This window comes from Saccopteryx bilineata, chromosome 4 (genome assembly GCF_036850765.1).
Source record: "Saccopteryx bilineata isolate mSacBil1 chromosome 4, mSacBil1_pri_phased_curated, whole genome shotgun sequence".
In the NCBI taxonomy this organism is placed as follows: domain Eukaryota; kingdom Metazoa; phylum Chordata; class Mammalia; order Chiroptera; family Emballonuridae; genus Saccopteryx; species Saccopteryx bilineata.
Window position 1 is genome coordinate 286,607,592 of NC_089493.1, and position 16,744 is coordinate 286,624,335.

The 16,744-nt window shown below is 45.8% G+C and overlaps 1 protein-coding gene across 4 annotated transcripts in view; it reads right to left on the reverse strand.

Moving 5' to 3' along the window:
- CLUAP1 (clusterin associated protein 1) overlaps positions 1-16,744 on the reverse strand; it is a 41,264-nt gene that overhangs the window by 2,012 nt on the left and 22,508 nt on the right. For 3 of the 4 annotated variants that reach the window (XM_066275092.1, XM_066275095.1, XM_066275094.1), the window contains 4 exons: positions 12,391-12,532; positions 7,572-7,644; positions 3,434-3,541; positions 665-720 (listed from right to left, as the gene is read on the reverse strand). In XM_066275092.1, coding sequence (XP_066131189.1) covers positions 665-720; positions 3,434-3,541; positions 7,572-7,644; positions 12,391-12,532 — 379 coding nt within the window. The remainder of the gene's footprint in view (positions 1-664; positions 721-3,433; positions 3,542-7,571; positions 7,645-12,390; positions 12,533-16,744) is intronic. The other variant, XM_066275093.1, reaches the window with a different exon arrangement.

Sequence of the window (16,744 nt, forward strand, 5' to 3'; positions counted from 1 at the left end):
CAGGCTGTGGTCTTGGGAGCACCTCCTTTCACGTTCCCGCTCACGATGGAGCCGAAGCGAGGGCCGGTCCTCACCCCAGCCCACAGCACCCCTTCCTTTCCCGGCCAGGGTTCAAGGGCCAGGCGACTCCCCAGCCACAGCCCTCCTTGTCTCTGGGCTCAGTGCTCACTCTTCCCCCTTGGCATAGGCATCTTTAAGAAACTTCACCGTTCCGTGGGACCCACTCTGAGGGCTTGCTCCCAGGAGACAGGCATGGCGTCCAGGGAAGGCTCTCCGCTGGCCCTGAGCCACCACACAGCACACTCACAAACGGGGGAGGTGAAAAGAAAACCAACCCGCTTCTTGGAGCTGGAAGTCTTGCATTTACCTAACAGAGCTGGTGCTCCTTCCATCTTTGGAAAGTGAGAATAGACAGACCATGAGAAGGGAAAAAAAGGTAGGGCAAGCAGATTCATTTGAAAGAAAAGAAATAAGCCATCAACAAGCAGAAAGGAGGTTCAGCTCCTCGGGCGGCTACAATCGGCCACAAACCGAGTGATGAGGCAGGCGGAGAGGCTGCGCCCCGAGCCGGGCTGCGCAGATGTGCTTAGCTCCTGGCTAATCCCCCCGAGGCCAGCCTCGGACCCAGCAGAACATCACTGCTAACGGGGCGGGCAGGACTCACGTCGTCGTCCGAGTTTCCATCTTGCATTGTGCCCACGACGCGTTTGCTAGGTCTTCCTGGGGGGAACAAAAGCATGAAGAAATGCAAAAAGTAAGGCATGAAACGGCATTCAAGATTGGTTTCCCTTTAGAAAACTGGGAAAAGTATCATAAAAGTTTACTCAAGTAGCATCCAACTAATCAGACCTGTCGACAAATGGGATAAATGTTCTGCATTTCCACAATGGAACAAGGCAACAGGCAGTGAAATGTAAGCACGAATCAGAAATCAGAAAGCGAAGATGTATCCTGTGAACCCCATTGTTAGTGTGCACACAGAACAGGTCTGCTGTGTGTGGAAGAAAGAAATACACTTTCCCTTTATGGACTCAGGTCACCTGTACCTGCATCTATGTCTGAGCTTCAAACAAAAAAAAGTTTAAGTATCACAAGAGTTCATCTTTCAAAATATCATCATATCTAAGTGATTCTCCATTCCTCCTCTAAAAGTTGATGTTGTTTAGATGTGAATTCTACAAAAACTCAGGAGGCGTCCTTCACTGGGTAGAGACAGAGCACTTGAAGGCTGAGAAGCACCCATGGCCCCAGGTCCCGGCCTCGGGAGAGAGGCAGTAAGGGCCGCTCAGAGAGGCGCTTACTCAGGACAGGCCTGGATGTGACGTCTCAGAGCAAGTTATGGAAACTTTCCTTGGGTCAGAAAAAGTGCAGATCTTGTGCTGTTTCATGTCTGTAGTGAGTGGTCAGCAGTCAAATTTAGGGGCACCAGTGCCATTCCAATGAACTAATCATATGACTTTTTAGAGCCTGGACATCCATATGTAGAATGAGAGTCATAACCTCTAACCTCTACTGATGTCATGAAGCTGTTAAAAAATAAAAGGAAGAAAAAGGATATCAGAGCATCTAATTATCCCATGTAAAAAGCAAAATTTAATAAATAAATACAGCTGGACCTAGAATAAGAGAAAGCAGTTAACAACAAAAGTTAACAGGAAGCCCTGGCCGGTTGGCTCAGTGGTAGAGCATCGGCCTGGCGTGCAGAAGTCCGGGGTTCAATTCCCGGCCAGGGCACACAGGAGAAGCGCCCATCTGCTTCTCCACCCCTCCCCCTCTCCTTCCTCTCTCTCTCTCTCTTCCCCTCCCGCAGCCAAGGCTCCATTGGAGCAAAGATGGCCCGGGCGCTGGGGATGGCTCCTTGGCCTCTGCCCCAGACGCTAGAGTGGCTCTGGTCGCAGCAGAGCGACACCCCGGAGGGGCAGAGCATCGCCCCCTGGTGGGCGTGCCGGGTGGATCCCGGTCAGGTACATGCGGGAGTCTGTCTGACTGTCTCTCCCCGTTTCTAGCTTCAGAAAAATACAAAAAAAAAAAAAAAAAAAAAAAAAAAAAAAAAAAAAGTTAACAGGAAATGATGAAAGACAGATGATTTAACCACTTAAATTTATTATGTATATAAAAATGAAACTGAGCTGAAAAAATTAAGTGGTAGGTAAGAAATGTTTTTAAAGACAAGTATAGAGCAACTTAGTGCTATCTATCAGACTTGACATAACCTTTGACCTAAGAATTCCACTTTTAATAATACAGCCTAACGACACACCTGCTGATATGCAGAAAAGTGCATCATCTACAAAGAAAAGAGCAGAAGTAACATAAGTATCTACCATTATGGGAATGCCCAAGGAAATTACAGGTATAGCCATACTATGGAATACTATACAACTATCAAAAAGAAGCAAGCAGATCTATATTTTACTGACTTGGCAACAGTTAAACATATTTAAAATATTTTTTAAAAAGCAGATTGCAGAACCACACAGAGTCTGGTCACATTCAGGTTAACAAACACTTTAGGTGATCCTGGTGTCCATGTTTGAGTATGTGTGAGTAAAGGCAATTTGGAAAGACACACCCTTCGGCCACTGGCCGTGACCTAAGGTGGGGAGTGGGACATGAGGAAGACCCCAAAACCAGATTTGCTCCACATATTTCATTGCTTAAATCTGTTGCAATGAGAAAGTATCAATTAGAATAACACTTTTAAAAGGCAGAGAAGTAAGCCCTGGCTGGATGGCTCAGCGGTAGAGTGTTGGCCTGGCCTTTGGAAGTTACAGGTTCAATTCCCAGCCAGGGCACACAGGAGAAGCGCCCATCTGCTTCTCCACCCCTCCCCCTCTCCTTCCTCTATATCTCTCTCTTCCCCTCCCGCAGCCAAGGCTCTGAGGATGGCTCCGTAGCCTCCACGTTGCAACCAAGCAGTGCCCCAGATTGGCAGAGCATCGCTCCCTGGTGGGCGTGCCGGGTGGATCCTGGTCAGGCGCATGAGGGAGTCTGTCTCTCTGCCTCCCCACTTCTCACTTCAGGAAAATTAAAAAAAAATAAATAAATAAAAATAAAAGGCAGAGAAGCTTGGGTAAGTCCCTTTTTGTACATTAATTCTCTGACCACAAGGTACGTAACTACACTGAGCAAGCAGTTTGGACTCAAAAAGGGCAAAATATAGTGCAGTGCAGAGGCAGTGTGTTCCTGTGACCTCTGTGAGAAACACCAGACCTCAGATAAGAATCGACCGTTCTTGGGACTACAGGTAAGAGCACTAGTGACGAGGATGACCCCCGAGCAGCTCAGAGCCGCATCCTGATAAACAGGGCAGGATAAACCCTGGAGCAGGGCCACTTCACAGTGTGCTCTGGGCCTTGATACCGAGGAGCCCTGACCCGGGCCTGGCCGTGGTCAGGCCGGGGAGGAGGGCGAGTGAAAGGGGCCGTGGTACCTTGCATGAGCACCTCTATGGCTGTCCGCAGCTTGGACAGCCGTCTCTCTTCCAGTTCACTGTCAGATTCATCATCCTCCTGGATGTCAATGTCTGAGTCATCATTACCTGGCAGGAACACAAGTAAGCAAAAACAAAACAGAACAAAACAACTAAAAACCGGCTGTGTGCGGTGGATCCACCATTACTTCCCGAACAGTCTGTCCAGTAAGGCGCTCGTACAAGATCTGCACTTCTTAGCCTTTCTTTTGATGCATTAGAGTTTATGAGCCTCTCAGGATTTGCCGGTACTTAGCAAAGAGTGAATGCAGACAATAGCTTGTTTTTTCTAAAAAACAATTTCTCTGGGGCAGGGGGAACACACAATATGGAGTACAGAAGCTGTGTTGTAGAATTGTTCACTGAAACCTATATGATCTTGTTAATCAGTGTCACCCCAATAAATTCAATTTTAAAAATTGCCAAAAATGTAGTAGCTGACAAAGGTAACTAACCTTTAAAAGGCTTATTATGACTCATTGACTTGAGTTGGATTTATAAGAATGAGTTCTTGATTAAACTGTAAGGAAGTAAAAAAAAAATTGTCGAAATACTTAATATCCTTTAGAATAATCGATTTTCACTCTGTATCTCTTCATGCTGTAATGAATACCACACTTGAATCTCCTTTGTAAATATTTACTTGTTCTAATAAAAGAAATTTAAAAAAAACTTTCCAAGGCTAGAAAAAAGTGGGTCAAAGATACGAGATAGAAACTCTATTCCAGCATGTGAGGCAGGACAAGGAACATTCGAACAGCCAGTTGTCAAGGCAGCTGGGAGTTCTTGTTAGTTGGAGGGAAAAAAAAATTTTCTGTTTAGTCTTAGGCAGCGTTACCAGAACTCAAGCTCCTTGAAGATAACAAATATGGAGAATGCCCCACCGCAAAGGTCAGTGACTGCACGGAAACAAGACTGCAGGCGAGGGGACCAGGCTACGAAGGGCCTGACAGGGCCGGCCAGAGAAGGGTGGGAACTGGGGACTGCGATGAGGGCTGCTGCTCAAGAGCTCCTTTACTGGAGAAAATTCCATTTTAAGGATGTAGAAAGAAAGGTCATTCTCAATTCCATCGCCTTTTTCATTAATTTCTTAAATACTCTCCTGGAGTTCTGAGCAGGCTGAGTGTGTCCTAATGGAAACCCACGGAGCCCGTTTCCACGGCGGGAGAAAAGCTCAGTGCCCAGCCCCGGATGACTGGGTTAAGGATGGAACTGGAGGAGTGTGCAGTTGCTCTGATTACTGACCCCTAAGTCAGTCTGGAAGTAGAGCAAGTATTCACGGAGAAAAGCTTTGCTTAGGCTCTGATCTAGGAGGGTGATGGGATGGCAGCTGTGTCCAGCTGGGCACTGAGGAAAGCGTCCTGCTTCCCTTGGCCATGGAGAGAAGAGCTGTGTCCGCAGCACAGAGGGGCAGACCTGGCAGCCGGAGAGGGCCAGGAAGAGCATCCTCCAAGACTCCAACACAATCACTCTGAAAACCACCACCTTACAAAGGCCCTTACAGAGAGTACAATTAAAAATACTGAATGAATTGATGACTATAAAACAAAATCACTGTTCAGCTTAGTTCACTTTTTCTTCACCCAGAAAAATTGTGACATTAAATCCGTAACCAATGCAACACATATCAAATGGTATCATGAATTCTAAAACAGTATTAAAACAGAGATCTCAGGCTCAACATGATCTCTTCTGACAACTCAAAGCAATACACTGAAGATTAAGCAGGTAAACCAAAGCTAATGCATGGTGACACTGAAATCGCTGAGTTTTCAGTGACATGTTAAAATTAAGTACAGCAGACAATGGTGCTGGTATAATTCAACAAAATAAGAATAGTCTTTCCAACAAATGGTGCTGGGACAAGTGGAGAGACAAATGCAAAAGAATGAAACTGGCGCCTTACTTCACAGTATATACAAAAATTAACTCAAAATGGATCAGAGTCCTAACTGTAAGAGTTAAAACTATAAAACTCCTAGAAGAAAACATACGAATCATCCTTGGTAACCCTGAATTAGGCAGGGTTTTTACTTAGATATAACACTAAAAGCACAAGTAACAACAACAAAATTGATAAACTGGACTTAATTAAAACTTTGTACAGCCTGGCCTGTGGTGGCACAGTGGATATAGCGTCGACCTGGAGTGCTAACATTGCTAGTTCAAGACCCCAGGCCTGCCTGATCAAAGCACATACAAAAGCAGCTGCTCCGAGTTGACGCTTCCTGCTTCTCCCCTCACACTCCTCTAAAATCAATAAATAAAATCTTTAAAAAAAGAGGAAGGAAGGAAAGGAGGGAAAGAGGGAGGGAGGGAGGGAGAAAAAGAGGGAGGAGGGAGGGCGGGAGGGAGGGAGACAGACAGGTCATCTTAAGAACATTAGGATGAGTAAAAATGAGAATGGTCCTTTATAAATATTTTCTTAACTCCTTTGTCCACTTGAAGCTAATTAAGTGCTATTCTTCATTAAGTTGGTTTAAACTGGAAATACTTCTAAAAAAATTAAATCACACATTCTTCTAAGAATCTTTGTCCTTCAAGAGATCCCAAACCTATGGATTGCTAATGAAAGTCTGAGGTCAGAAGAACAGGGCAAAATGAGAAAGGTCTTTTTTTTTTTTTAATTATTTTTATTTATTTACTCATTTTAGAGGAGAGAGAGCGAGAGAGAGAGGGAGGAGTGGGGAGGAGCAGGAAGCATCAACTCCCATATGTGACTTGACCGGGCAAGCCCAGGGTTTTGAACCAGCTACCTCAGCATTCCAGGTCGATGCTTGATCCACTGCGCCACCACAGGTCAGGCAAAAAAGGTCTTAATGTGTGGGCCTGGGGCAGAACTGGATGCAGCCAACCAACCAGAGCTCTACCTGTGCCAAGTCTCCCAGGAGGAGATAAACCCCACACACGACTTACTATGGCTTCGGGCTCTCCTGGCTGACCTGGAATCATAAAGGTGAGGGGCTGCTTTGGCTAGAGAGGCCCTTGGAATTTCCTAACTTACCCTAGGAGGATTTCCCAGCAGGCCCTATTCTCCTTCCAGAGTTTCCTGAGATTCAGGAGAGGCACAGAGCAAGTACAAAAGGAGAAAGGTACAAAGGGAAAAGGCAGAGAGCGAGTGAGCATGCCTGATGTCCCAGGAATACCACATCTGAAGCTCTGGAAAAGATGTCACCATGAAAGAAGAGCCGGAAGAGAAGTAACTCTATGAGACAAAGCCATGAATTCAGCAGAAGAGCATGTGCTGCTATAGCTCCTGAGGCTGACTTGACACATTGGAGACTAACCAGTGTGCTAACCAGTCATGGAGAACATTCCTTCCCAGAATCTAGGTCTTATACAAAGGTAGTGCCCGCTCTGCTGCATACGGGTGGGGGTGGGGAACTGTCCTTAGGCAAGCGACCTGCTCACCGGCACTGTATTATGATGCTTGTTTTCCACCAACCTGACCTAAAACGAACAACTTACAGACCTCCACGACAAAGTTTTCTTTCATAATTATACATTACATATAATTCAAACTATCTTTTAAATAGAGAACAATATTTTTTTAGTTGATATGAAAACCAAATGTGCTTTAAATGCTATGTAGTTTAAACCACTCTCTTGAGTTTTGACAAAATTAAAATAGTACCTGATATAAAAGTTGTGAGAAAACTGCCTTTTGAAAATAAAATATACATATAAATATTTTAAATTACACTTTGATTGATTTTAGTGTGAGAAGAAGGGAGAGAGAGGGAGGGAGGGGAAAGAGAGAAAGAGGAAGGGGGAAAGGAGAGGAAGAGAGAGGAAGAGAGAGGGAAAGAGAGGGAGAGAGAGGGAAAGAGAGGGAGAGAGAGGGAAAGAGAGGGAGAGAGAGGGAAAGAGAAGGAGAGAGAGGGAAAGAGAGGGAGAGAGAGGGAGGGAGGGGGGAGAGGGAGACAGGAACAGTGATCTGTTCCTGTATGTGCCCTGACTGGGATTGAACCAGCAACCTCTGTGCTTTGGGACAATGCTCTAACCAACACAGCTATCCAGCCTGGGCTACATATAAAGTTTTCAATGCTAAAAATATTACTCCAGAACAAACACATCTACTTTGAAAATACAGACTTACTCGCACTCTTGAGCAGTCGCTTTTCTTCTTCCTTCAGCTTGTTCTGCATCAGATGGAGAGTATTTTCAGCTTCCTATGGTACAGGAAAAATAAGACACGGAAGAGATGACCCTTTTCTGTTTCTGTTTTTTCCTTTGAGAGCACACTTATTATCGCTGGGGACAGTGAAATAAGGAAGGACTTGGGCTAGAAGAAACCACCGGGGAGAGACTAGGCGGGCTGCCACTGGCTCACTGGAGAGTCGAAAAGGGGCCCTGGAGACAGGTTGAGGGGGTGAGCTCAGGACAAGCTGCCACTGCCCACTGCTCCCCTGGTTGCAAGTCTCACCTAGGGACTTAGAGTTCAGGAGATGCATGCCTGAGAGGGAAGAAAAGTGTGGGTGTGCTCCCAGGAGGGAGAGTTCATGACCCTTTTCTGGACACTTTATTATTCTTTACCATTTGAGTAAGTACTGCTAAGTTTGTGATATAGAACCAGAAAAAAATCTAAACTAAAAGAAGGTGGGTGAAGAATACTAACATTGCCTGAGATATTACTACAGTTGGGAAACTTGACACTCTTTCTCTATAATCACCCAGCAACCCTATGGAAAGGGAGGCTTCCAGAAGGGACACTGACCTAGGATGGGCCTGAATGGGCCCAAACCCATGCTCCTCCCCATACACCTCAATGACTCTGAACAAACTAAATGACACAATGAAATACCCATTGTGTATGCCTACACCGATGAATCAACTGCGAGTACTACAAGCCTCTTGCTCTGAAAAGAATAAAGCACGAACCATTGTTTTTCTGCCCTGCACAACTCCAGCCCTGAAGAACACTAACTGGTTGGACTGATAAGGATGGGAAAAGAAAGAAATACTAGTTTTAATTCCTAAAATACATTTTTTTAAAATTAATATTTCAGTTAGGTTACAAAATGTGGCCCTGATTATTTTCAAAACAGAGGATGAAAGACAAAATTAGCCTTTAAAATGTTTGTTGTTGACAGGAACATTAAAAAGAAAGCACTATGCTTTGGACACATTAGGAGGGACCAGGTATTAGCAGCAGAGAGCAGGTGTGGCCACAGAGATAAAGAGGGAAATGCTTGTTGAAGGAAGAACAGGCAGCCTGATGCATGCTCTTCAGAATGGCATGTGAACCCAGGGGTGGCCCCACATAACAGCATCAAGTGTCTAGTTTATTCTCACTGGCCTTTATTGTTCATTCCCAGGCACCTAATGCTTAAAATGTCCTGGACTCTAGGCTCTCTCCAATGCCCTCAAAATGTGCCTGTCCTATATCCTGTTCCTCCAGGGCTTGCCTCTGACACAGTGTTGGCAACAGGGCCTTGTCAAGATAAATGTGTCTACATGCATGTGGTAGTCACTCACAGCCAACCCTCTTGGAGAGAAAACAGCTCCACCTAATTTAAATGCCCAGGTTTGTAAGAAGGAAGAAGGCTAGCATAACCTTTATACCAAAAGCTGTCAGGGACAGTGTAAGAAAGGGAGATTGTAGACCAAGTTTACCATGAACCAAGATCCAAATGACTATTCTTGGGTTAAACAGAAATACCTTAAGGGATAAGGGCAATTCAAAAAGTGAGTGTGATTTGGTCCAACTTCTTTTGCACCGAATTCTGTATTTATCAAGTCACACTGGTATCTGAACTATCCCTCCTAAATGGCCTCAAACACTGGCATGAAAGGAACCTATAAGCCGGTCAGGTTCTGGGTCACACGTATTTCCCAGAATAATCAATAAAATGCAATTCCTCTTTATAAAGCATTCTCCAATAAGCTAGTTTGGGTGATTCAATTTAAGGGCTTAAAAATCTTTTTTTTTTTTTAACTTTTTTAAAATTTATTTATTCATTTTAGAAAGGAGAGAGAGAGAAGGGGGGAGGAGCAGGAAGCATCAACTCCCATATGTGCCTTGACCAGGCAAGCCCAGGGTTTCGAACCGGCAACCTCAGCATTTCCAGGTCGACACCTTATCCACTGCGCCACCACAGGTCAGGCTTAAAAATCTTTAAGTGGGCCCTGGCCGGTTGGCTCAGCGGTAGAGCGTTGGCCTAGCGTGCGGAGGACCCGGGTTCGATTCCCGGCCAGGGCACACAGGAGAAGCGCCCATTTGCTTCTCCACCCCTCCGCCGCGCTTTCCTCTCTGTCTCTCTCTTCCCCTCCCGCAGCCAAGGCTCCATTGGAGCAAAGATGGCCCGGGCGCTGGGGATGGCTCTGTGGCCTCTGCCTCAGGCGCTAGAGTGGCTCTGGTCGCAACATGGCGACGCCCAGGATGGGCAGAGCATCGTCCCCTGGTGGGCAGAGCATCGCCCCATGGTGGGCGTGCCGGGTGGATCCCGGTCGGGCGCATGCGGGAGTCTGTCTGACTGTCTCTCCCTGTTTCCAGCTTCAGAAAAATGCAAAAAAAAAAAAAAAAAAAAAAAAAAAATCTTTAAGTGAACTGACCAAGCATGCTTTTAGACTCAAGACCAGTTACGTAATTTGTGGGACTCAGTGCAAAATAAAAGGCACTTGCCCCAGCCCTGGCTGGCTGGCTCAGTGGACTGGCTGGCTCAGTGGACAGAGCATCGGCCCGGCATGTGGACATCCCAGGTTCAATCCTGGTCAGGGCACACAGGAGAAGTGTGCCTCTCTTCCTCTCCCTCTCCCCCTTCTCTCCCTCCTCCCCTCTCACAGCCACTGGCTCTATTGGTTTGGGCGTCAGCCCTGGGTGCTGAGGAGAGCCTGGTTGGTCCAAGCAGTGGACTCAGGTTCTAAGGGTAGCCAGCTGATTCGAGCATCAGCCCAGATGGGGGTTGCTGTGTGGATCCTGGTCAGGGTGCATGTAGGAGTCTCCCTTAAAAAATAAAGAAAATAAAATGCACTTTCCCTAACTGGATAGCTTGGTTGGTTAGAGCAGCGGTTCTCAACCTGTGGGTCGCGACCCCAGCGGGGTCGCCTAAAGCCATCGGAAAATACATAATGCATATCAGGTATTTACATTCCGAATCATAACTGTAGCAAAATTACAGTTATGAAGTAGCCACCAAAATTATTTTTTGGTTTGGGGTCACCGCAACATGAGGAACTGTACTGCGGGGTCACGGCATTAGAAAGGTTGAGAACCACTGGGTTAGAGCTTTGTCCTGACGCAGAGTTTGCCAGTTCAGGGCACATACAGGAACAGATTAATGTTCCTGTCTTTCTTTCTCCCTTTCTCTCTTTTTTAAAAAGCAATAAATAATTCTTTAAATGCACTTAAAAATTATTAAGGATTGTGCTGGCTGGGTAGCAGTTGGTTAGAGCATCATACAGATACACCAAGGTTGCAGGTTCAACCGCTGGTCAGAGTACATTAAAGAATCAACCCGTGAATGCATAAATAAGTGGAACAAGAAGTCAATATTTTTCCTTCTCTCTCTTTCTTCCTCTCCTCTAAAATTAAAGAAAACATTATTAAGGATTTCAAGATGGAAACAGCAGAACATTACAGTAAGCACAGGATCTTGCAAGTTCAAAGTCTTGTGTGACCGCACAGGTCACATGTTAGGCCTGTCTATAGTCCTAACTAACCAAACCCTGATTATAAACTAATATCAAAGAGTAGTTTCACCTGACACCTATATAATTTTATTAACCAATGTCACCCCAATAAATTCAATAAAAAATTTTTAAAAAAGATTTGGCTGATAAACTAGTATCAAACATTCACTGATTTTTTTTTAATAAATTCCATTTATTTATTTATTTATTTATTTATTTATTTATATTTTACAGGGACAGAGAGAGAGTCAGAGAGAGGGATAGATAGGGACAGACAGACAGGAATGGAGAGAGATGAGAAGCATCAATCATCAGTTTTTTTGTTGCGACACCTTAGTTGTTCATTGATTGCTTTCTCATATGTGCCTTGACTGCAGGCCTTCAGCAGACCGAGTAACCCCTTGCTCGAGCCAGCGACCTTGGGTCCAAGCTGGTGAGCTCTTTTTTTTGCTCAAGCCAGATGAGCCTGCGCTCAAGCTGGCCACCTCGGGGTCTCGAACCTGGGTCCTCTGCATCCCAGTCCAACGCTCCATCCACTGTGCCACTGCCTGGTCAGGCCATTCACTGATATTTTTTACAAACTGACTTGTCAACAAGTACAAATTAACACACCAGAAGGCATGGTCTGTGCAAAATCATTAAGCACTTACTGGCCCTGGCCAGTGGGCTCAGTGGGAGAGCATTGGCCTGGCATGTGGATGTCCCAGGTTCAATTCCTGGTCAGGGCACACAGGAGAAGTGCCCATCTGCTTCTCTACCTTTCGAACCCCTCTCCTTTCTCTCTATATCTCTCTTCCCCTCTCACAGCCAAGGCTACATTGGAGCAAAGTTGGCCTAGGTACTGAGGATGGCTCCATGGCCTCTGCCTCAGGCACTAGAATGGCTCCAGTTGCAATGGAGCAATGTCTTGGACGGGCAGAGCATCACCCCCTAGCGGGATTGCTGGGTGGATCCTGGTTGGGTGCATACAGGAGTCTGTCTCTCTGCCTCCCCACTTCTCACTTCAGAAAAATACAGGGGAGGCCTGACCTGTGGTGGCGCAGTGGATAAAGCATCAACCTAGAAATGCTGAGGCCACCGGTTTGAAACCCTGGGCTTGCCTGGTCAGGGCACATATGGGAGTTGATGCTTCCAGCTCCTCCCCCTTCTCTCTCTCTGTCTCTCTCTCCTCTCTCTCCCTCTCTGTCTCTCTCTCTCCCCTTCTCTCTCCTCTCTAAAAAATGAATAAATTAAAATAATAATAATAAAAAAAAATACTGGGGGGAAAAAAATAATTAAGCACTTACCTCAAACCTCTCTTGCTCCAGCCTATGATGATCCTCGAGTTGTTGTTCCAGATAAGCCAGATTTCGAAATTTCTCCACATAAATGTCATACTGCTTTCGTAATTCTTCCTCTATCTTCTCATATTCATCCATAAAGGCTGGCCTAGCATGATCAAATGGAATCAAAAGTGAAAGATAGAGTAGATTGAAACTGGGATACAGAATTTCATATTCCACCATGGTTTTCTCTGAAAAGCCGTGAATTAACTGGAGGAGGGGCTTCACTGCTCTCTAACTGTGGGAAGCTAATTTCCCTCCTTCTCTTTTCTCCCCCCAAAATGAACATACTTTTTTTTAGTCAAAAAGACATAATTTTAATAAAAACTTGAAGTAGTGCTCAAAGTACAAAGAATAAAGTAAAAATTACTCATAATCCCATATTTGACGTACATCCTTTCAGACTTTTTTATACATAGATACATATAGAAATGCATTTTTTCTTTATTTTTTTAGAGGGAGTGAGATGAGATGCATCAACTCATAATTATGTCACATTAGATGTTTATTGATTGCTTTTCTTACATGCCTTAACCAGGGAAAGGAGGGAGGGATGATGGGACTCCAGCTGAGCCAGTGACCCCTTGCTCAAGCCAGCAACCATGGGGTCATGTCTATGATCCCACGCTCAAGCCAGCGACCCTGTGTTCAAGCTGGTGAGCCTGCACTCAAGTTGGATGAGGCTGCACTCAAGGTGGTGCCTTGGGGTTTCAAACCCAGGACTTCAGTGTCCCAGGTCAACCCTCTATCCACTATGCCACCACCAGTCAGGCAGGAATGTATTTTTAAGCAAACATTAAATATATTACCTTAAATTAGCATTCTTTAACTAGTGTGCTGTGGTGTGCTGCAAGAATTTTTAAAACATGCAATACCTGCCTGACCAGGCAGTGGCGCAGTGGATAGAGCGTCGGACTGGGATGCAGAGGACCCAGGTTTAAGACCCCGAGGTCACCAGCTTGAGTGCGGGCTCATCTGGTTTGAGCAAAGCTCACCAGCTTGAACCCAAGGTCGCTGGCTCGAGCAAGGGGTCACTTGGTCTGCTGTAGCCCCACGGTCAAGGCACATATAAGAAAGCAATCAATGAACAACTAAGGTGTTGCAACGAAAAACTGATGATTGATGCTTCTTATCTCTCGGTTCCTGTCTATCTGTCCCTATCTGTCCCTCTCTCTGACTCTCTGTCTCTGTAAAACAAAACAAAACAAAACAAAACAAAAAACAAACAAACAAAAACACATGAAATACCTGACTATTTAGTCAGAAGCCCTGACCTCTATTCCCTTAGATTCTAAAATAAAAAAAGACAGCAACTAATACAATGGATGTCCAGTGTGAATAAATAAAAATCATACCTATTTTTTTGTCAGATCGGCAAAAAATATAATTTTGTGTGTGTGCTGCAGAATCTTATTAATTAGTTTATCTGTGCCATGAGATGAAAAAGGTTGAAAATTGTTGCCATAAATAAAGCTCTGCAGCCTTTTATTCTCACTTAACATGCCACTGATTTCAATAAAGAGTTTAAAAATCCCTGGCCGGTTGGCTCAGTGGTAGAGCGTCAGCCTGGCGTGCAGAAGTCCCGGGTTCGATTCCCGGCCAGGGCATACAGGAGAGGTGCCCATCTGCTTCTCCACCCCTCCCCCTCTCCTTCCTCTCTGTCTCTCTCTTCCCCTCCCGCAGTGAGGCTCCATTGGAGCAAAGATGGCCCGGGCGCTGGGGATGGCTCCTTGGCCTCTGCCCCAGGCGCTAGAGTGGCTCTGGTCGCAGCAGAGCGACGCCCCGGAGGGGCAGAGCATCGCCCCCTGGTGGGCGTGCCGGGTGGATCCCAGTCGGGCGCATGCGGGAGTCTGTCTGACTGTCTCTCCCGGTTTCCAGCTTCAGAAAAATACAAAAAAGAAAAGAAAAGAGAAAAAAAGTTTAAAAATCAGCATATACCACACACATCTCTCAAAATCAACAAATCAGCATTATCTTAGTTGGGCATATTACTCTGCTGCCTTGATGTTTCAAAATTTAACCAGTCTCCTGAAAGGAAACATAAGTTGCTATAAATTAAAGCTAAGTTTTTAAACAAAATTTAACACCAAAACTGTAACAAAAAGCTACTTCAACTGGTTTGCCGAATTACTTTTTCTTATTAAAGGGAAAACACTATTCTTTTAAAAATACAAACAGATACACTAAAAACAATTTTATAATTGTTTGTACTAAAGCAAAACACAGCAACTTTTCTATTAAAGAAATGATTTATTTATTTATTTATTTATTTTTACAGAGACAGAGAGTGAGTCAGAGAGAGGGATAGAACAGGGACAGACAGACAGAAATGGAGAGAGATGAGAAGCATCAATCATTAGTTTTTCATTGCGCGTTGCAACACCTTAGTTGTTCATTGATTGCTTTCTCATATGTGCCTTGACTCAGGGGGCTACAGCAGACCGAGTAACCCCTTGCTTGAGCCAGCAACCTTGGGTCCAAGCTGGTGAGCTTTGCTCAAACCAGATGAGTCTGCACTCAAGCTGGCGACCTCAGGGTCTCGAACCTGGGTCCTTCCGCATCCCAGTCCGACGCTCTATTCACTGCGCCACCTCCTGGTCAGGCGCAACTTTTCTATTAAAAGGATCTGAGGCGTAACAAAAATAAATTTACACTTGAAAAGCATACCTTTTTTTTCACACTTATAAGAGAAAGTTTATTTAGAAAGTCACAGAGATGGGCATACAACACAATCAACAGTTAAATGAAATGTTTACCTGAAACCTATGTACTCTTAAATGAGCAATAATATTTTTTTAATTAAAAAAAAAAAGGCCCTGGTCAGTTGGCTCAGTGGTACAGCATCAGCCCAGTGTGTGGATGTCTCAGGTTCAATTCCTGGTCAGGGCACACAGGAGAGGTGCCTATCTGCTTCTCTACCCCTCCCCTTTCTCTTCCTCTCTCTCTCTTCCCCTCCTGCAGCCATGGCTCTACTGGAGCAAGTTGGTCCCAGGCGCTGAGGATGACTCCATGACTTCTTACTGCCTCAGGCACTAAGAAGAGGTTGGTTGTTAGGCAATGGAGTGAGCACCAGATGGGCAGAGCATTGCTCCCTAGTGGGCTTTCTGGGTGGATCCCAGTCTGGGCGCATGCGGGGAGTCTGTCTCTCTGCCTCCCCTCCTCTCACAGAAAGAAAGGCATAGGGGTAGAATAAGTGAACTATAGCCCTGGCTGGATAGCTCAGTTGGCTAGAGCATAGTCCCTAAGTGTAGAGGTTGCCGGTTCGATTCCTGGTCAGGGCATGTAAGAACACATTAATGTTCCTGTGTGTGTCTCTCTCTTTCCTTCCTCTTTCACTGAAATCAATCAATAAAAATTTTTTAAAATCCCCAAAAAACAAAGAAGTGAGCTGTAGAAGAAATGTGCTCAGGAAACAAGTTATAAAGGCAAAAGAAGGGCCCTGGGACCTCAAAGGAGAAAAGGTAAAGGTAACATGTCTGGGGTTAGAAGGAAAGGGCGGGGCATAAAGGCTAGGGCATGCTCCCGGGGCAGAGAGCCTTGAAAGGCTGAACTTGGCCCTGGCCGGTTGGCTCAGTGGTAGAGCGTCAGCCTGGCGTGCAGAAGTCCCGGGTTCGATTCCCGGCCAGGGCACACAGGAGAAGCGCCCATCTGCTTCTCCACTCCTCCCCTTCTCCTTCCTCTCTGTCTCTCTCTTCCCCTCCCACAGCCGAGGCTCCACTGGAGCAAAGATGGCCTGGGCGCTGGGGATGGCTCCTCGGCCTCTGCCCCAGGCGCTAGAGTGGCTCTGGTCGCAACAGAGCGACACCCTGGTGGGCAGAGTGTCGCCCCCTGGTGGGCAGAGCATCGCCCCCTGGTGGGCGTGCCGGGTGGATCCCGGTCGGGTGCATGCGGGAGTCTGTCTGACTGTCTCTCCCCGTTTCCGGCTTCAGAAAAATACAGAAAAAAAAAAAAAAAAAAAAAGAAAGGCTGAACTTTGTTGTTTTTTAATTGATTTGAAAGAAAGAGAAACACTGATTTGTTGTTCCACTATTCATGCACTCATGTGCCCTGACCAGAGATTGAACCTGCGCCCTTGGCGTATCAGGGTGATGCTCCAACCAACTGAGCTACCCGACCAGCGCAAGGCAGAACATTTTAATGAGACAAACCTATCTGGTGGCCTGATTCTAGAGGCAGAAGTGGCATGGTCCCTTGGCCGGGAGGAAACCTTTGATGTTCCCTGGGTAACTGATGTTGTCCCCAGGCGCTGCCTCCCCACAGGTCTTGGAACAGTAGACAGACTGTGCCAGTCACCAGTATCTCAAAAGAGCAAGACACA